The 20,694-nt window shown below is 43.9% G+C and overlaps 2 protein-coding genes across 2 annotated transcripts; both read left to right on the top strand.

Moving 5' to 3' along the window:
• The first annotated feature begins 1,877 nt into the window (after positions 1-1,877).
• LOC116354006 (guanine nucleotide-binding protein G(I)/G(S)/G(O) subunit gamma-7-like) lies at positions 1,878-11,092 on the top strand. The gene is made up of 5 exons (XM_031792631.1): positions 1,878-1,994; positions 3,727-3,761; positions 3,793-4,210; positions 4,383-4,490; positions 7,667-11,092. Exons 4-5 carry the CDS (start codon positions 4,410-4,412, stop codon positions 7,790-7,792), a joined length of 207 nt encoding a protein of 68 aa, XP_031648491.1. The 5' UTR covers positions 1,878-1,994; positions 3,727-3,761; positions 3,793-4,210; positions 4,383-4,409; the 3' UTR covers positions 7,793-11,092.
• LOC109879729 (interferon-induced protein 44-like) lies at positions 8,079-13,540 on the top strand. Its single transcript, XM_031792254.1, has 6 exons — positions 8,079-8,123; positions 11,533-11,781; positions 12,492-12,644; positions 12,865-13,036; positions 13,122-13,222; positions 13,340-13,540. The coding sequence occupies exons 1-6, from the start codon at positions 8,079-8,081 to the stop codon at positions 13,538-13,540; spliced, it is 921 nt and encodes a 306-aa protein (XP_031648114.1).
• Positions 13,541-20,694: the final 7,154 nt, after the last annotated feature.

Below are 20,694 nucleotides of genomic sequence, written 5' to 3'. Positions count from 1 at the left end.
GTAGACCTTGTTTTAACATAGAGACTATAAAACAAACAACACACACACACACACACCCGGCCCAGGGTATAATGAAGTTAACAGCCATCTCATGGAGAGGAGTTTCTCACAGGCTCTATGAGTCAGAGAGCGGTGGGAAGAGAGAACAGGGAGAGAGAGAGTCAGAGAGAGAGCGAGAGAGAGAGTCAGAGAGAGAGCGAGAGTGTGTATATGTCCCTTTAGTCACCACTCATGCGTCATATATTGTATAGAGAGACTATGGCCATTGTGGTTTCAACACATAACCATGACAGTGCTCTTAGATAACATCCCATCATTTTAGCACCTACTGGGGGCTACTGACTAGTAACAGTTCAGGGTGATGGGGAGGATTTTAAACCCAGCTGATTTACAGTCCTTAGTCTTTTGACCAACTGGGTTTAATGCCGGGTCATCTGGGTGCCACAAAACTGTGTTCACCTGAGTTTGGTTCACCAAATGACCTCTGTTACATGCTCATATACTGCTAAACTGATCTAGAATCCAAATGGTACTGTGAGAATTCCAATTCAGTACTGATCTAGAATCCAAATGGCACTGTGAGGATTCCAATTCAGTACTGATCTAGAATCCAAATGGCACTGTGAGAATTCCAATTCAGTACTGATTTAGAATCCAAATGGTACTGTGAGAATTCCAATTCAGTACTGATCTAGATTCTTAGCGTACTGCAATGTTCTGTAGTTTGTGTTAGTGCTTCAGCTACATCTGATACTGCTGCTGCTCACATCAGAGAGAGATGGAGAGGGAGAGAGGGAGGGGAGAGGGATGAGCAAGAGGGAGGGAGAGAGAGACAGAGGGAGGGAGGGAGGGGAGAAAGAGAGGAATGAGAGAGAGAGATGGACGAAAGATGGAGGGAAAAAGAGAGAGAGACATCAAAGGAGAGGAAATGAAAGCTAAATGTACCATCAGCATAATTTCATACTTCAGTAGAAATGAGGCCAATGCGGTAAATGCTCTCTCCCTCTCTCTTTCTCCCTCCCTCCCTCCCTCGCTCTCTCTTTCTCCCTCCCTCCCTTGCTCTCTCATTCTCTCCCTCCCTTTCTCTCTCTCTCACCTCTCCCTGCTATTTTTAGCTCTCTGGTGGGGAATGACTATAGACTGCCACTGTAGGGGAAAACTGGGCCTGCAGAGATGCTTGTATTTGTGTGTGTGTGTGTGTGTGTGTGTGTGTGTGTGTGTGTGTGTGTGTGTGTGTGTGTGTGTGTGTGTGTGTGTGTGTGTGTGTGTGTGTGTGTGTGTGTGTGTGTGTGTGTGTGTGTGTGTGTGTGTGTATTTTCACTTTAGGTGAAAATACGGAAGAGATTTTCTGTCTACCAACTAGGCCTAGTAAGTAGCTTGTCTATCAGTCGGAATGAAGTGTCATTTCTCTTTGTAAATAACATTGCGTAAGGGCGCCTCCCTGAGTGTATATGTGTTACTGCAACCTGCTGCTTGATACTGTATCAATTCGGTGTCCAGATGCGGATACATTGAAAGCAGCTCACACTCTGGGCACATACGACGTCAAAGAGAAAATACTTACATGAATATATGATGTTCGATAGTTCTACATAAAGCACTACAATCTAAATGTTTATGCAATTGTACAATTACCGATTGGTTTTCGATTTGGAACAAGGGCCATCTTATTGAACTCCCGTAACCACTGATCTAGGATCTGTTCATCCTCCCCAATTCTAACCTTAACCATCGGTGGGAAAAACGCTAAACTGAACCTAGATATACGTCTAAGTGCAACTTCATGCTTTATGCTCTGAATCAACCCATTTGTTTTGAGAGCGCTAGCTGGCTGTCAGAGGTGACGGATTAAGGGAGGGAGGGGAATAGGGTGGACAGACACCGCTAGCCAACAGAGGGGGTGGCGTTTGATTCGGTAAAAACCGAGATTGAACGAACGGACTGTGTAACCGACGAAACTGCCCCTTTAAATCAGGAATACAGCGCATTCGGAGGTGAGTTGGGAAATATCACTCTATTTTATCTGTTTATATCACCTCTTTACAGAACCGTGTACTTATTTGCGGTTTATGTGCTCTTGCCTTCCCGATTTTGGTCATGGAAAAGCAGCGTTTATGGGGAAGAGAGAGTCACGAATTCGGGTTTCCCAAGGCAGGGCGGAGAGAGAGGGTGGGGAGGAGAGAAACTGGGGGACAGGGTCTGTGGGAGAAACGTTATCAAAACGTCGGTAGCGCACGCTGTAGCTCATAGATCAGAGGGAAGCAGCGATGTCTAAACAGCTGGATGTTTTATTGAGGGAAGTGTCACATTTGCATAATAGGCTATTTGCAAGACATGCATTATTTCCAACAGGCGAATAGCGTCCATAAGCATTCTAACGACATGTCAACAACCTATTCTCCGGCTGAGATTCGACTATGCAGTGGGCCTATTACCGTAGTAGGCCTATACGTGCGTGTGCGGCGCGTGGCCGAGGAATAGGACACTGTTTCATCCGTCAAAATGCACGCATTCTGTTTTAAATCGGCAGAACAGGCTGACAGGCATGCAGGGACAACACACACACACACAGAGAGACCCATGTAGTCCATTGTTGGGAATTTACGCGTGTCGCGTCAGCTATAGGGTCCATATTGGATGCTCAGCCATTTCATTTGCCTACCAGTAGAATTGCCATGAACTGATAAATACCGTCAAATCAATACCGTGTATTGTCTAATCATGTTAGCCTACTAATGTGATGGTCTATACTAGCACACTGCACAAGACACGACGGAACTGTTTATAACTGGCTATTCTTTGGCCTATAGGCCTGGATATAATTCGGAGTGTCGAAAAATAAATCATATAGGCTGTCAAACAATGCTTCAGGTCACTTACCCTTTGAGAGAATATACCCTCGTTAGGAACGTTTGAAACTAGTTGGAACATCAACAGGCGTATGAAATTAGCTCTGTGTTAACAGGGGCCTAACGTTTCTGAAACGTTTTAACGGATATGACAGCATGTATGACCGTTTTCTTTGCATGCCTTACATTTTATCATGCACATTTACTGCCTTTAAACTGTCAATCTTTATATATAATTAGTAGCTCATACATAATGTTCTCTCTCTCTCTCTCTCTCTCTCTCTCTCTCTCTCTCTCTCTCACACACACACAGCCCTAATTAGAGCCATTAATCTCAAGGTCCTCCACAGTAGAGTAATTACAGCAGGACTCCTGAGAGAGAGAGAGCGAGAAAGAGAGAGAGAGTGAGCGAGAAAGAGGGAGGGAGAGGCACATATTTTCTGGTGAATAGTTTGGTACAGTACTTTATTCTACAGCCCTGTGACAACATGAATGTATTGAAACTATGGGAACTTTCTAGCACGTGACACAATGAACTTGTTTCTGTGAATCCAAAAGAAATGAAAGACAGTTATAAATTACTATGTAGTTGAAACGTGTATATGACTGTAACATAATAGTCACCAAATGTTAAATCTACAGTACCTTCATCACTCCAGTAGCCCTGCTCATTGTAAATATGGTATTGGAACTGACCCTGTATAAAGTATGTTTACTTACTTATTGTGTTCTCCATGTTTCTTCTTATTTCTCGTGTGTTTTTTTTCTAGTATTACATTGTTATTGATTATCGCATTGTTGGGTTTTGAGTCTGCAAGAAAGCTATTTCACTGTACTGTGCATGTGATATTAATAATGTGAAACTTCTACTCTGCAGGAGGTGAAGGTTTACAGCTGACCATCAGACCTGAGGTCACAACCACTCCTGTCCATCTGACCTGAGGTCACAACCACTCCTGTCCATCTGACCTGAGGTCACAACCACTCCTGTCCATCTGACCTGAGGTCACAACCACTCCTGTCCATCTGACCTGAGGTCACAACCACTCCTGTCCATCTGACCTGAGGTCACAACCACTCCTGTCCATCTGACCTGAGGTCACAACCACTCCTGTCCATCTGACCTGAGGTCACAACCACTCCTGTCCATCTGACCAGAGGTCACAACCACTCCTGTCCAGCTGAGTGACCCAACTCACCTCGTCAGTCCTTCCCCTGCACACACACCTGCCCTACCTGGTACACCTGTCTACCAACCCAACACACACCTGCCCTACCTGGTACACCTGGCTACCAACCCAACACACACCTGTCTGGCCCTTGGTGCAGACTGGCCCTCCGATCTGCACACCATCCGCTAGGTTTGTGTGTGTGTGTGTGTGTGTGTGATTTAGGACAGTAAATGTACATTCAAGCCTGAGGGGGGAAAAAACACGATGACTGTAGCAGAAAACTAAATGAGGGCAGTATAAAGCTGCTTTTAAATTATTTCTTTCTCTCCCCCCTTCTCTTCTCCCCTCCCCATATCCATAGTGGGGGTGTGTGTATTGATGGATCAGGATGTCAACCAATAACAACATCGCGCAGGCCAGGAAACTGGTGGAACAACTGAGGATCGAGGCAGGGATCGAACGTATTAAGGTGTGTGTCAACGCTAAGGTTTTTATTAGCATGTAAGGAGCAATCCACTGTAAGAAGCAATCCACTGTAAGGAGCAATCCACTGTAGGGAGCAATCCACTGTAAGAAGCAATCCACTGTAAGGAGCAATCCACTGTAAGGATCAGTCCACTGTAAGAAGCAATCCACTGTAAGGAGAAATCCACTGTAAGAGCAATCCACTGTAAGGAGAAATCCACTGTAAGAGCAATCCACTGTAAGGATCAGTCCACTGTAAGGATCAGTCCACTGTAAGACGCAATCCACTGTAAGGATCAGCCACTGTAAGAAGCAATCCACTGTAAGGAGAAATCCACTGTAAGAGCAATCCACTGTAAGAAGCAATCCACTGTAAGAAGCAATCCACTGTAAGGATCAGTCCACTGTAAGGATCAGTCCACTGTAAGACGCAATCCACTGTAAGGATCAGCCACTGTAAGAAGCAATCCACTGTAAGGAGAAATCCACTGTAAGAAGCAATCCACTGTAAGAAGCAATCCACTGTAAGGATCAGTCCACTGTAAGGATCAATACACTTTTAAGAAGCAAACCACTGTAAGGAGAAGTCCACTGTAAGAAGCAGTCCACCGTAAGGAGAAGTCCACTGTAAGGAGCAATCCACTGTAAGAAGCAATCCACCGCAAGGAGCAATCCACTGTAAGGAGAAGTCCACTGTAAGGAGAAATCCACTGTAAGAAGCAATCCACCGCAAGGAGCAATCTACTGTAAGGAGAAGTCCACTGTAAGGAGCAATCCACTGTAAGAAGCAATCCACTGTAAGGATCAGTCCACTGTAAGGATCAATCCACTGTAAGGATCAGTCCACTGTAAGGAGAAGTCCACTGTAAGGATCAATCCACTTCTAAGAAGCAATCCACTGTAAGGATCAGTCCACTGTAAGGATCAATCCACTTCTAAGAAGCAATCCACTGTAAGGATCAGTCCACTGTAAGGATCAATCCACTTCTAAGAAGCAGTCCACTGTAAGAAGAAGTCCACTGTAAGAAGCAATCCACTGTAAGGAGCAATCCACTGTAAGAGCAATCCACTGTAAGGAGCAATCCACTGTAAGGAGCAATCCACTGTAAGAGCAATCCACTGTAAGGAGCAATCCACTGTAAGGAGCAGTCCACTGTAAGGAGCAGTCCACTGTAAGGAGAAGTCCACTGTAAGGAGAAATCCATTGTAAGGAGCAATCCACTGTAAGGAGCAATCCACTGTAAGGAGCAGTCCACTGTAAGGAGCAATCCACTGTAAGGAGCAATCCACTGTAAGGAGAAGTCCACTGTAAGGAGAAATCCATTGTAAGGAGCAATCCACTGTAAGGAGCAGTCCACTGTAAGGAGCAGTCCACTGTAAGGAGCAGTCCACTGTAAGGACAAGTCCACTGTAAGAAGTCCACTGTAAGAAGCAATCCACTGTAAGGAGCAATCCACTGTAAGGAGCAATCCACTGTAAGAAGCAATCCACTGTAAGAAGCAATCCACTGTAAGAAGCAATCCACTGTAAGGAGAAGTCCACTGTAAGGATCAGTCCACTGTAAGGATCAGTCCACTTTTAAGAAGCAAACCACTGTAAGGAGAAGTCCACTGTAAGAAGCAGTCCACCGTAAGGAGCAATCCACTGTAAGGAGCAATCCACTGTAAGGAGCAGTCCACTGTAAGGAGAAGTCCACTGTAAGGAGAAGTCCACTGTAAGGAGAAGTCCACTGTAAGAAGCAGTCCACCGTAAGGAGCAGTCCACCGTAAGGAGCAATCCACTGTAAGGATCAATACACTTTTAAGAAGCAAACCACTGTAAGGAGAAGTCCACTGTAAGAAGCAGTCCACCGTAAGGAGAAGTCCACTGTAAGGAGCAATCCACTGTAAGAAGCAATCCACCGCAAGGAGCAATCCACTGTAAGGATCAATCCACTGTAAGGATCAGTCCACTGTAAGGATCAATCCACTTCTAAGAAGCAATCCACTGTAAGGATCAGTCCACTGTAAGGATCAATCCACTTCTAAGAAGCAGTCCACTGTAAGGAGAAGTCCACTGTAAGGAGCAATCCACTATAAGGAGCAGTCCACTGTAAGAAGAAGTCCACTGTAAGAAGCAATCCACTGTAAGGAGCAATCCACTGTAAGAGCAATGCACTGTAAGGAGCAATCCACTGTAAGAGCAATCCACTGTAAGGAGCAATCCACTGTAAGGAGCAGTCCACTGTAAGGAGAAGTCCACTGTAAGGAGAAATTCATTGTAAGGAGCAATCCACTGTAAGAAGCAATCCACTGTAAGAAGCAATCCACTGTAAGGAGCAATCCACTGTAAGGAGCAGACCACTGTAAGGAGCAGTCCACTGTAAGGAGAAGTCCACTGTAAGGAGAAATCCATTGTAAGGAGCAATCCACTGTAAGAGCAATCCACTGTAAGGAGCAATCCACTGTAAGGAGCAGTCCACTGTAACGAGCAATCCACTGTAAGGAGCAATCCACTGTAAGGAGAAGTCCACTGTAAGGAGAAATCCATTGTAAGGAGCAATCCACTGTAAGGAGCAGTCCACTGTAAGGACAAGTCCACTGTAAGAAGTCCACTGTAAGAAGCAATCCACTGTAAGGAGCAATACACTGTAAGGAGCAATCCACTGTAAGGAGCAATCCACTGTAAGAAGCAATCCACTGTAAGGAGAAGTCCACTGTAAGGATCAGTCCACTGCAAGGATCAGTCCACTTTTAAGAAGCAAACCACTGTAAGGAGAAGTCCACTGTAAGAAGCAGTCCACCGTAAGGAGCAATCCACTGTAAGGAGCAATCCACTGTAAGGAGCAGTCCACTGTAAGGAGCAGTCCACTGTAAGGAGAAGTCCACTGTAAGGAGAAGTCCACTGTAAGGAGAAGTCCACTGTAAGAAGCAGTCCACCGTAAGGAGCAATCCACTGTAAGGAGCAATCCACTGTAAGAAGCAATCCACTGTAAGGAGAAGTCCACTGTAAGGAGAAGTCCACTGTAAGGATCAGTCCACTGTAAGGATCAGTCCACTCTAAGAAGCAATCCACTGTAAGGATCAGTCCACTGTTGCCAAAGCATCACAATATCCCTCTCCCTGCCTCCTTTCTCTCTCCACTCATCCTCTCACCCTATCCCCCTTCTCTCCCCCCCCCCCTCTCTCTCTCTCCCCCCAGGTGTCTAAGGCAGCGGCAGACCTGATGAGTTACTGTGAGCAGCACGCCCGTAACGACCCGCTCCTCGTTGGCATCCCAACGTCAGAAAACCCTTTCAAAGACAAGAAACCCTGCATCATCCTATAGCTGCACACTCATCTCTGCACATCAGACACACACACACCTCTGCCCACACACACGCCCACTGGCTGACTCTGCAACAGCCAACAAGGCCCAGCTCTGTCAAGCTATGCATACAACACACACACACACACACACACACACAGAGAAACGAAATAGCCACTCTGGAAGAGCGCCATACTCAATAGCCACAGCTAGGGGGCGGTGTCTGTGTTTACAGACCACATTGCCACATTAGTGATATTAGCCCTGAGTTGTGTCTCTGTGGTGCTGAGGGTAAGCCTGCACTAACATGCAGCCCTACCTGATACTGGTTACTGACTCACCCACAGAGATAGTGACACTCAAGTGGAGATGACAGATTTACTTCAAAAAGGGATTAGGACAATTATCTTATTAGGAATCCACAGTCGCCTACATGAAGTTATAGGCTGATGTATAGCATGTATTTTAGTGAATCAGTGATTTATTGATTAATTGATTAATTGATTGATTGATAGCAGTATCTGGTGAGGTGGGGGTTTATGTGTGACCAATCTGGTGTAAAACCTGGGTCGTTCGTGTGATACAAGCTGTGTTAGCCCTCTCAGCTAAAGCCTAGCCATTAGCCGTGGAAATTAATATAAGTCTTCAGGTCTCAGGTATGGTTACCCATCACTAAAGCACCGTGGCTATACACGGTGTGTTTGTTAGCCATATAGTGGCTGACTTGCCACTGACTTGCTAAGTACAATGGGGATGGCCCCTTCCTGAAACCTTGGGTCAACGGTAATGTCAGTGTTTCCACAAGACATTGTGTTTTTGTGAACATGGCATTGTAAACACTGAGCAGGTTGGTACATGCTGCATATGTACCCACTGTGTTTAAACCCGGATCATCTGCAATGCCACAAGACTGTGTTAGCCCACTGAGCTAAAGCATAGGCCACATACACTCCCACTCTAGCGACGGTTATCGATCAACAGTGTTACTGCTTTGGTTTTGATTTCTTGGTCAGTGGGTTTTCTATCGGCCAAAACTCCAGCTGTGTCGACTTGTGGAGTAAGTTGCCCCTATATACTGATCTAAGATCAGTCTTGTGTTTTCCCTCTAATGGTAAAGGTTAGGATTTAGAGAGGGTAATCTGATGCTAGATCTGTCTAAAAGGCTGCATTTTCATAGGCAGCCTAATTCAGATCTTTGTCCACTAATTGGTCTTTTGACCAATCAGATCAGCTCTTTTTCCCAATAATTGGGCAAAAGATCACAATTTAGCTGCCTGTGTAAACGCAGCCTAATGAAACTTCTATCTTGAGTACTGACGAGTACTGAGAGGCTAACTGTTCAAGGTTTTAACCCCAGAAGTATATATATATGTTTTTTAATTACTTATCTTTTCAATATTTTGTGAATTTATTGCCATACAGTTAGCAGATACTGTAGGTTTCCATTCACTCCTTAACTTACACTTGAGGCAAAAGTTTACCTTAACCACAGATCTAGGATCAGATCTATCATCCCCAATCTTAACTTGAACCATAAGGGGGGTGTACAAATATCTGATCCTATATCAGTGGTTAGATACATCACTAGTTCTGACAATGAGAGCAAGCATCAATTCATGGGCTTTGCTTATTGGCTCAAGGGGGTGTGTTCTATTGAGGAACAAGAGCGAATTACAAAGTGGTGTCCTGTGTCCCCACCTCCACAGTCCTATTCCTCTACTCCCAAACCAAACTTGATTGTAAAAAATGTAAAAGACACTAGAGAAAATAAAAACAAAAGTGTATAAACTTTCTTTAAGTGAAAAGTGATAGGTTTTGAGAGTAGCTGTTTGGGGTTTGGTTTGAGTTTCTTTCTAAATGGAAGCAGGTCAGTCGAGTATTATTATCGAACTGTACAGTGTTTGTAAGATAAAACTTAGGCCAGAAATCAATCAAAGTGCATTAAACTTTTTCCACCCCCAAAAAACTAAATGCGCTTTAATTGAATGTCAGCCTGTTGCAGAATCTTTTCTGTGGATGTTCAATTTTTGCGTAAATGTTTCCCTTCTGTCAGAATTTTGTCTGTTTCCTCATTCAGCTTGAGGCAGGTTCACACACACACACAATCCCCTAGTGACTAAATGGGGAGCCAACCACATCTACATAGCAGTGAAGTGGCCGTACTCATAGCATAGCTTCTTATACACAGGCACAGCACTGTGAGAAACAAACTTGAACCATTAAATCACTGTCTCTCTCTCACACGCACACAGACAGACACACACAGTTTCCTAATGTCTTTTAAAAGTGATTATCTGAGGGAGAATATTGTTATTTCTTAATTCATTCATTCCACGGACGGTTATTTTGATTGATTGGTTGTTTGATTGATTGGTTGATTGATGGTTTGCCTTGTTGTGGTGTATTGTGTTGTATGCTGGTTAGGACCAGGAGTTTTACCTGGTCAAGTCACATGGTCAGGAACAACATTCTAGCCCTAGACTTAAGAATAGTTGAGAGTATTTGAGTGAACAGTCTTAAAAGAGGACACAAAGCTCTAGAATGGAAGTCTTGTGGTGCTCCCATTCCCACATCATTCACTATAGCTGATCTAGGTCAGTTTCAAGTTTTCTCCCCCTAAAGATTATGTCAGGATTTGGGGAATGGAATATGATCATAGGTCTTACCCAGAGCAGAACGCTAGAACCATAAAACAAAATTCTGTCCCTAGACACTGATCTCAGGTCAGTTTTACCTGGACTCATCATTGTGTTTTAATCTCCTGTGTATGCATATACAGTATGTATCTCTGGTAACACTTTGTTTTACAGTCTCCTTTAACTTGGTATTTGCTTATAAATAACATGGTAAAAACATGTGTTTCGTTGCAAGCGAGGACTATTTGGTCCCAGGTTGAAAGTCCCCATTGTTACCACAATGTGTTCCTTCCGGCTGGGACAGGACTGTAAAGTCAAGCGTTACCGTATCTTTTTGCCTTGATTAATTGTGAATGATCAGTTATAGATTATGAAGGAAATGTAATATCTATTTTTTTGTATCTGGTCGCTCTGATGTGCCATAACTAATGTTTTCTTGCACACTGTTCATATTTTACAGTTAAATACTTTACTGTCCATATTTTACAGTTAAATACTTTACTGTTAAGACTTTACTGTTCATATTTTACAGTTAAATACTTTACTGTTAAGACTTTACTGTTCATATTTTACAGTTAAATACTTTACTGTTAAGACTTTACTGTTAATATTTTTTTGTGGATATTGCTGTTAAAAAATATGATATTGAAAAAGTAGACAACATGAATAAAAATATAATAATGCCCGTGTTGTTCTGACCTGTCGCTCCTCTTCTTACACACACACACACACATCCATCCACACCTGAGAATTGTACAGGTCATTTTAAAGTGACCATAGACGTTTCTCTAGCCTCAGATAGAATTACAGCTCATTGTCAATTACAGTGCCTTGCGAAAGTATTCGCCCCCCTTGAACTTTGCGACCTTTTGCCACATTTCAGGCTTCAAACATAAAGATATAAAACTGTATTTTTTTGTGAAGAATCAACAACAAGTGGGACACAATCATGAAGTGGAACGACATTTATTGGATATTTCAAACTTTAACAAATCAAAAACTGAAAAATTGGGCGTGCACGCCCAATTACTTGGTCCGCTCACACATCATAATACTATGCAACTAGTGATGCATCTAGTACCACTTCTGCTGTTCCAATGAATATACTTAAATCAATCAATCCAGTCTGTCACCCATCTCTCTCTCTTCCTTTCTCCATCCATCTCTATCATTAACAGCACCAAGGAACGCCTGATGGACTATATCAAGAACTATAAGCCTGAGGTAAAGTCTGTGGTCCAGGCCAGAGTTCTGCTGGTGGGTCCGGTCGGGGCCGGCAAGTCCAGCTTTTTCAACTCTATCAACTCTGTCTTCAAAGGACATGTTACCGGTCAGGCTAACACCGGCAGCGCAGGCACCAGCCTCACCACACAGGTACTGTTTGTGTGCCCGCATGAGTGTGTGTGTGTGTGGTTGTGGCTTAAAGATGCAGACTGGGATCTTAAAGGACAATTCTGTCACTTTTCACCTCGTATTTATTATCTCCAGCACCATATCAGTGTCTACTTATGGGAAAATTGCATGTTTCTATGATCTGTGATTTAAAAGGAAATGTCTTAAAAAATACTTCTCTGTGACACCACGGGGTAGGATTAAAAGTCAAGAAAACTACTTTTCTAAACCTGCAGTGAGTTTCTAGCCAGAAGGAGGGTATTTTCTTGCTCCCCACAAATCTCATAGTTGTTTGAAAACCGCTGTTTACGTTTTATTGTATTTTTTTTTATGTCATCAGGTAGAACTTAAAAAAAGATATATATAATTGAATTTTAAAACATACCATCTACCTGCAGTGAAGCCGCTCAACATTTACATTAAGTATAGTCATCTAGCAGAAACTCTCATCCAGAGCGACTCACAGGAGCAACCAGGGTCAATGGCACATCTACAGATCTCCCGAACCATCGACCTCCCAGCCACTGGCCCAATCTCCCAACCGCCAGGCCACCAACCATCCAAGACCCCCCCCCCCCCCCCCTCCCGTTTTGGCTCATGAGCACCACTTTCAAAACTGTCTGAAATTATACAAGACTTATGGAACATCCCTATTGTACTGGACTTAACATTCCACATCTCTCTCTCTGTAGTTCCGTACCTACAGCATCAAGGCAGAGCAGGGTGGGAAGGCTCTCCCTCTGGTCCTGTGTGACACCATGGGCCTGGAGGAAGGACCCAGCGCAGGGCTGGATATAGACGACGTCAACGGTATCCTGAAGGGCAATGTACAGGACCGGTACCAGGTGTGTAAAACTGGCAAATGGTAGCAGTGGAGGCTGTTGGAGGAAGATAGAATGAATAGAAATGTATCAACAAGAGGATTTCATGTGTTTGATACCAATCATTCCAGCCATTACAATGAGCCTGTCCTCCGAGTTAAAGTAGAACCAGCCTCATGTTAGGGAAAGCATGTGGTTGATAGTGCAGTAGTAGGGGGGCTGATGTCCTGTTTCTCTCCCCCAGTTCAACCCGTCCATGTCTGTCCAGACGGATGGTGTTGCATTCTGTAAGTCACCCAGCCTGAAGGACACGATCCACTGTGTGGTCTACGTACTGGATGCCTGCAAGTTCACTCTGCTCTCTGCCAAGATGGTGGACAAGCTCGCCTCCATCCGCAAGGGGATCAACAAGCTGGGTAAGGAAGGAAGTGAGTGCGCGCGTGGGTTTACATGTCTGTGTATGTCTGTGTATGTGTGTGTTCATGTGTGTTGTGTCACTAGGTGTTCCCCAGCTGGTCCTGCTTACCAAGGTGGATGAGGCCTGTCCTCTAGTGAGAGATGACCTGACCAACATCTACCTGAGCCACTACATAGAGAGGATGGTGAGTGCATGGCTGAGTCTGGAACCCTATTCTCACATAGTACACCATGTTTATTTAACTACAACCGTGTGTGTGTGTGTGTGTGTGTGTGTGTGTGTGTGTGTGTGTGTGTTTCAGACCCGTGAGGTGAGTGTGTGTCTGGGTGTGTCCCAGTCCTGTGTCCTGCCAGTGAAGAACTACAGTCGTGAGCTTGAGCTGGACGTCCACACAGACATCCTCCTGCTCACTGCCGTGGTCCAGATGCTTCGCTACTCTAACGGCTACTTTGATGACATCTATCAGGCTGGGGACCAGAAGTCTGAGTGGCTAGGGTTGTAGGTGTGATACTGATCTGAAGTCAGTTTGGGATTTTACCTTCTAATAGTTAAGGATAGGATTCTGGGGAATACGCTGATCCCAGATGTTTCAAAGGCAACTTTTAGTTATCGCTTTATAAACCTTTTTATCTTAATTCTCTGAGTCTATTCCATTCTGACTTTGCCCAGTTACAATTTAAACTGAGTATATCAAACATGAAGAACATCTTCCTAATATTGATGTTCTTTAGGTTGTGGACACAAAGGAAATTGTTGAACTTGAAAAACCCAGCAGCGTTTCGGTTCTTGACACAAACCGGTGTGCCTGGCACCTACCCCGTAGGCACTTCAATCTTTTGTCTCTCCCATTCACCCTGTGAATGGCTCACACACACAATCCATGTCTCAATTGTCTCAAGGCTTAACAATCTTATTTAACCTGTCTCCTCCCCTTCATCTACACAGATTGAAATGGATTTAATAAGCAACATCATTAAGGGATCATAGCTTTCACCTGGATTCACCTGGTCAGTCTGTCATGGGAAGAGGTGTTCTTAATGTTTTGTCCACTCAGTGTATATTGTAATTAGATACAATATGTGTATGTAGTATTGTATGGTTGTCTGCAGAGTCTGTACTGCTATTGGTCAGATAAGACATACTGCTCATTGTACTTTGTTCACACCACAGTATTTTCATTTAACAAAACTAAATGCTGAATAAATATCTGTTGCATATCTAGGGACAGACTCACTCAGACTTGCTCTACAGTTGTCCAAACTTTCATAAAGACAGAGAGAGACATCCAACAAGAGACATGTAGAGATGCAGTTCTGTACAAACAGCAAACAATTTTACAACAATCATTGAGTAAAAACAGAAGAGTGAATCCTTTTAATGAAATATTTAAGGAGTATGGTAAAAACATGAATCAGTAACAACAATGTTGATCATGTCTTGAATAATGAAAGTAGTGTGATGGAAAATGGTATATTGTGCGAGACAGCCTTGAAAATGTTAATCTTGTCTTAGTGTCATAAATATTCCTTGGTTCCTACCTGTGCTTGGTACAGATATGAGAGCGGGCGACATGAGCCCCTCAGGACCATCTGGCAGAACGCCCAGAATATGTTTTAGAAATTAAGATAACCAGACACATGCCCGGAACCAACCTTATGAACCATGCCTATCTAATGTGTCTGTAACCAGTATATAAGAGAACTAACAGGACTGCCCTGGGGGAGCTCACTTCAGAACAGTACTTTATGCATCTAAGTTGGACTTTAACCTCCCCAGCTTGCTGTTAATTAACAATGATTCATTTAATATTGACTTTGAGTGTCCCTGTGTGGAATTTCCACAACAGTAGTATATTAGAAGCTGGGGAACAGGACTATAGATGGGGAGCCCCACCTCTGGTGGAGTACAACCTGGCAGAGAAGATAGACACAGACCAACAACATATAGATGCATGAAACCTATACTTGGTTATATTACTGCATCTTACCCAGGAAATATAGGTAACTCAAACAATGTTCTTTGAGTATGTTTACATCCACACTAATAATTGTATATTAAACTGATTATGGCAGTCGGAAGATTATGCAATAGTCATTCAAACACCTTACTCTGTTTATGTTAAATCCGTGTCATGTTGAAATTGAAGTGAGCATACGGCAGATTAAAACCCCTGGTTTTCTGAGCAGTCTTTCTAATTATTAGGACATGGAAACACTTTAATTGGGGTTCCAGTGGTGTATTTCATCAGTGAATGTTCTAGCACCAGCCGAGCGAGCCTCCCTCTAGCGCGACTGACGTGTGTTCGGGACAACTGAATGTATGAGTCTTTCTAAGGAGTTTTCGCATACAAACTATATATGTCTGCATTTATCAGTGTGCGGTCAGGTAGTCTGATTTCAGATGTATCCATGCAAACAGGATAATTAGGGAAATAGTTATTCTAAGCAAAGCAAGTAAACATTTTAATCAAACTATTATATTAATCTGGCTATGTGCATGTAACAGTACTTGTCTCTGTTGGCTCAGGTTTGGGGCTGGACCGGGGTTTAGATGCACTTCCTGCTCCTCTAGCTGTAACAGTACTTGTCTCTGTTGGCTCAGGTTTGGGGCTGGACCGGGGTTTAGATGCACTTCCTGCTCCTCTAGCTGTAACAGTACTTGTCTCTGTTGGCTCAGGTTTGGGGCTGGACCGGGGTTTAGATGCACTTCCTGCTCCTCTAGCTGTAACAGTACTTGTCTCTGTTGGCTCAGGTTTGGGGCGGGACCGGGGTTTAGATGCACTTCCTGCTCCTCTAGCTGCTTTTTGAAGCTGTCAGCATAGTTCAACATCTGGTTCAGACTGGGCAGCAGGATATCAGTGTTGGGGTCCTGCTCACACTCCTGGCTGTAGTTGTTCATTGGCGGAATACAAGAAGGAATACCCAGGGACGCATTTAACTCGTGGGTCTAAAAAACACACAAACACATTTAGAAATGACTTAGTCATTATTGAATTTACCACAGGTGGATTCCAGTCAAGTTGTAGAAACATTTTAAGGATGATCCATGGAAACAGGATGCACCTGAAACCGTGCCAAGGAAACTAAACCGAAGCATGGATTGAGGTCATACCTTGTCCATAGACTGCTTACAGGGTAAGGAAACAGATGTCATTTTGTAATTTGTGGGAACTATCCCTTTAACTTAGCCAATTAGCGCTTTGTGCTGATCTTTAACGGCCATGCCATTACATGCAATTAGTAAACATCTCACCTTCCTCTATGTAGTGGCTGAGGTAAACATTCTGCAGCTCCTCTGCCACCAGCCGGAGGCCTCATCCACTTTGGTCAGCAGTAACAGCCGGAGGCCTCGTCCACTTTGGTCAGCAGTAACAGCCGGAGGCCTCGTCCACTTTGGTCAGCAGTAACAGCCGGAGGCCTCGTCCACTTTGGTCAGCAGTAACAGCCGGAGGCCTCGTCCACTTTGGTCAGCAGTAACAGCCGGAGGCCTCGTCCACTTTGGTCAGCAGTAACAGCCGGAGGCCTCGTCCACTTTGGTCAGCAGTAACAGCCGGAGGCCTCGTCCACTTTGGTCAGCAGTAACAGCCGGAGGCCTCGTCCACTTTGGTCAGCAGTAACAGCCGGAGGCCTCGTCCACTTTGGTCAGCAGTACGAGCTGGGGAATGCTTGGGATCAACATACAATGGGAAATAATGACTGTCAGGAGGATTGCATATGAGAGCAATGCATTTCATGTAATGTTTCACACTGACATAGGAGGGTCTGAATAGGATATACAGTGACTTATATTCACACCCCTTGACCTTTTCCACATTGTTACATTACAGCATTATTCTAAAATGGATAAAATAATAATAATAACAATCCTCAGCAATCTACACACAATACCCCATAATGACAAAGTGAAAACAGGTTTTTAGAACATTTTACAAATGTATAAAAAAATGTAAAACTGAAATACTTTATTTACATAAGTATTCAGACCCTTTGCTACCTGACTAGTGGTTAGAGCGTTGGACTAGTAACCAAAAGGTTGCAAGTTCATATCCCCGAGCTGACAAGGTACAACATCTGTCATTCTGCCCCTGAGCAGGCAGTTAACCCACTGTTCCTAGGCCGTCATTGAAAATAAGAATTTGTTCTTAACTGACTTGCCTAGTTAAATAAAGGTAAAATAAAAAAAATTGAGCTCAGGTGCATCATGTTTCCATTGATCATCCTTAAGATGTTTCTACAACTTGATTGGAGTCCACCTGTGGTAAATTAAATTGATTGGACATGATTTGGAAAGGCACACACCTGTCTATATAATGTCCCACAGTTGACAGTGCATTCCAGAGTAAAAACCAAGCCATGAGGTCGAAGGAATTTTCCGTAGAGCCCCGAGACCGAATAGTGTCGAGGTAGAGCCACTCCTCAGTAAAAAGCACATGACAGCCCACTTGGAGTTTGCCAAAAGGCACCTACAGACTCTCAGACCATGAGAAACAAGATTCTATGGTCTGATGAAACTCTTTGGCCTGAATGCCAAACATCATGTCTGGAAGAAACCTGGCACCATCTCTATAGTGAAGCATGGTGGTGGCAGCATAATGCTGTGGGGATGTTTTTCAGTGGCAGGGACTGGAATACTAGTCAGGATCGAGGCAAATATGATCAGAGCAAAGTATAGAGAGGTCCTTGATGAAAACCTCTTCCAGAGTGCTCAGGACCTCAGACTGGAGCGAAGGTTCAATCTTCCAACAGGACAACGACCCTAAGCACACAGCCAAGACAACGCAGAAGTGGGTTCGGGACAAGTCTCTGAATGTCCTTGAGTGGCCCAGCCAGAGCCCGGTCTGGAACCCGATCGAACATCTCTGAAGAGACCTGAAAATAGCTGTGCAGCAGCGCTCCCATACAACCTGGCCGAGCTTGAGGATCTGCAGAGAAGAATGGGAGAAACTCCCCAGATACAGGTGTGTCGAGCTTGTAGCATCATACCTAAGAAGAATCAAGGCTGTAATCACTGCCAAAGGGTTTGTGGCGGAAGAATGAGAATGAGTTGAGTAACATAGATAATTAAGATGTCTTATCTGCATAATATGCTTATATGATATACTTGTTATTATAATGTATCCCTTCGGACTCTGGTGTTGGCAGTTGCACTTCCTCCCTCAGCTGGGGCTCAGTCACCTGTTCTCCTTCAATTAATTCTCTATTCCTACACTTTTGTATAATAACTGAATTGCTGTGTTTTTGGTATGTGGTGTGCAGGTTAGGTTAGGTTCAAAGACTAATACTTACTCAAATGTCCAAAGTGCGTTTCGCCAGACGATCTCCTAAGTCTTCAGGGATAGAAATGGGGTTAATATGTACTGTATCAATGGGCATACATTGTTCCAGGGTATCTTCAAAGGTCTGTAAGTCTAATCCTGTTCATTACATTAAAAAAGTATTCCACTATAAAAGGAATATGGTACCATGTGAGATTTGTCCTAAGTGACTGTCACTCACCCTCCACTCTTTAGACCTCACACTCGGTCAACACCAGGTCGTTGCCATGCATCTCTGCAGCATTGACTTTGTAAGGATTTCCTGGTATACAACTGACCTGTGCTTTATTGCCATTCAAAAACATTAAGACACTTACATTAAGACCATGCCTTCCACCTGTGAAACCATACTGGCCACCGGGGGTATCGTCAGACGGGGCCACAGTGTCTCCCGACCCCTCCTGTCTCAGCCTCCAGTATCTATGCTGCAGTAGTTTGTGTCGGGGGCCTAGGGTCAGTTTGTTATATCTGGAGTATTTCTCCTGTCTTATCCGGTGTCCTGTGTGAATTTAAGTATGCACTTTCTAAGAGAGAAGGCATGTCCTGGGACCATGCCTCAGGACTACCTCCTTGCTGTCCCCAGTCCACCTGGTCGTGCTGTTGCTCCAGTTTCGACTGTTCTGCCTGCGGCTATGGAAACCTGACCTGTTCACCGGACATGCTACCTTGTCCCAGACCTGCTGTTTTTGACTCTCTCTCTCTACCGCACCTGCTGTCTCTAACTCTGAATGCTCATCTTTGTAAAGCCAACTGACATTTTCTCCTGAGGTGCTGAGCTGTTGCACCTTCAACAACCACTGTGATTATTATTTGACCCTGCTGGTCATCTGTGAACGTTGAAACATCTTGGCCATGTACTGTTATAATCTCTACTCGGCGCAGCCAGAAGAGGACTGGCTCCTCTCTAGATTTCTTCCTAGTTGCCTGCATTTCTAGGGAGTTTTTCCTAGCCACCGTGCTTCTACATCTGCCTTGCTTTCTGTTTGGGGTTTTAGGCTGGGTTTCTGTAGAACACTGACATCGGCTGATGTAAAAAAGGGCTTTATAAATACATTTGATTGATTGATTCTTGACAGACGTAGTGGCTTTTCTCTCTGGTCAGTGATCCAGTGAGAAAGGCCTTATTATCATTGATCACCTGTCCAGTCTGGGCGTAGTCCTAACTGATGTAACCTCCGAAAACAAATCCAGCCTTGTTGTAGGCCACAAGTACGGTGGGTCCCTGGCGGTTGCAGCGGTTGCTGAAGTCGATTATCCATGGAAGCTGCCTTTGGATAGAATGGAATCAAATAGAATGTAACACTTTATCATGGCCTTTTTTTTTGTACTTTCAAATTGTTGTATTGATTTATTAACATTAGTTTTTTTATTGTAACAGCAAAGTAATTGAGGGTTTTTAATGATAACTCTTTGTAATAGCCTATACTAATGCTGAAACATCAATAAACTAAACAAAAAATAGAATAGAATGGCACTTTATTACCTTTTAGTAAACCAATACAGAAATATAAACACAACATGTGAAGTGTATGGGACCAACACTTCACATGTTGTGTTTATATTTCTGGTCCCATATTTCATGAGCTGAAATAAAAGATCCCAGAAATGTTCCATACGCCAACCATTTTTGGGCACAAATTTGTTTACATCCATGTTATTGAGCATTTTTCCTTTGCCAAGATAATCCATCCACCTGACAGGTGTGGCATATCAAGAAGCTTATCAAACAGCATGATCATTACACAATTGCACCTTGTGCTAGGGACAATAAAAGGCCACTCTCAAATGTGCAGTTTTGTCACACAACACAATGCCACAGATGTCTCCAATTTTGAGGGAGCTTGCATTTGGCATGCTGACTGCAGGAATGTCCACTAGAGCTGTTTCCAGAGAATGTAATGCTAATTTCTCTACCATTGGCCACCTCCACAACATCGCTTTAGAGAATTTGGCAGTACGTCCAACTGGCCTCACAACCGCAGACCACATGTACAGTATGGCGTTGTGTGGGCGAGCGGTTTTCTGATGTAAACGTTGTGAACAGAGTGCTTCATGGTGGATATGGGGTTGTGGTATGGGCAAGCATAAGCTACAGACAACGAACACAATTGCACTTTATCGATGGCAATTTGAATGCACAGAGATACCATGATGAGATCTTGAGGCCCATTGTTGCACCATCACCTCATGTTTCAGCGTGATAATGCTGGTGTTGGTCTCTCCTTTGCTGCTATAACAGTCTCCACTGTTCTGTGGAGGTTTTCCACTAGAATTTTGAACATTGCTGCAGGGACTTGCTTCCCCCGTTCTGTGAGCTTGTGTGGTCTGCCACTTCTCGGCTG

This window comes from Oncorhynchus kisutch, linkage group LG16 (assembly GCF_002021735.2).
Source record: "Oncorhynchus kisutch isolate 150728-3 linkage group LG16, Okis_V2, whole genome shotgun sequence".
Lineage (NCBI taxonomy): Eukaryota > Metazoa > Chordata > Actinopteri > Salmoniformes > Salmonidae > Oncorhynchus > Oncorhynchus kisutch.
This window is presented reverse-complemented; position numbering and strand designations above follow the sequence as displayed.

Excerpts from the sequence above, each read along its gene's own strand:
- LOC109879729 (XM_031792254.1), top strand. The coding sequence starts at position 8,079 with ATGCAGCCCTACCTGATACTGGTTACTGACTCACCCACAGAGATA. Across the intron at positions 11,782-12,491 it reads GCACCAGCCTCACCACACAG|TTCCGTACCTACAGCATCAA; the intron begins GTACTGTTTGTG and ends CTCTCTCTGTAG. Across the intron at positions 13,223-13,339 it reads GCCACTACATAGAGAGGATG|ACCCGTGAGGTGAGTGTGTG; the intron begins GTGAGTGCATGG and ends TGTGTGTTTCAG.
- LOC116354006 (XM_031792631.1), top strand. The coding sequence starts at position 4,410 with ATGTCAACCAATAACAACATCGCGCAGGCCAGGAAACTGGTGGAACAA. Across the intron at positions 4,491-7,666 it reads CAGGGATCGAACGTATTAAG|GTGTCTAAGGCAGCGGCAGA; the intron begins GTGTGTGTCAAC and ends CTCTCCCCCCAG.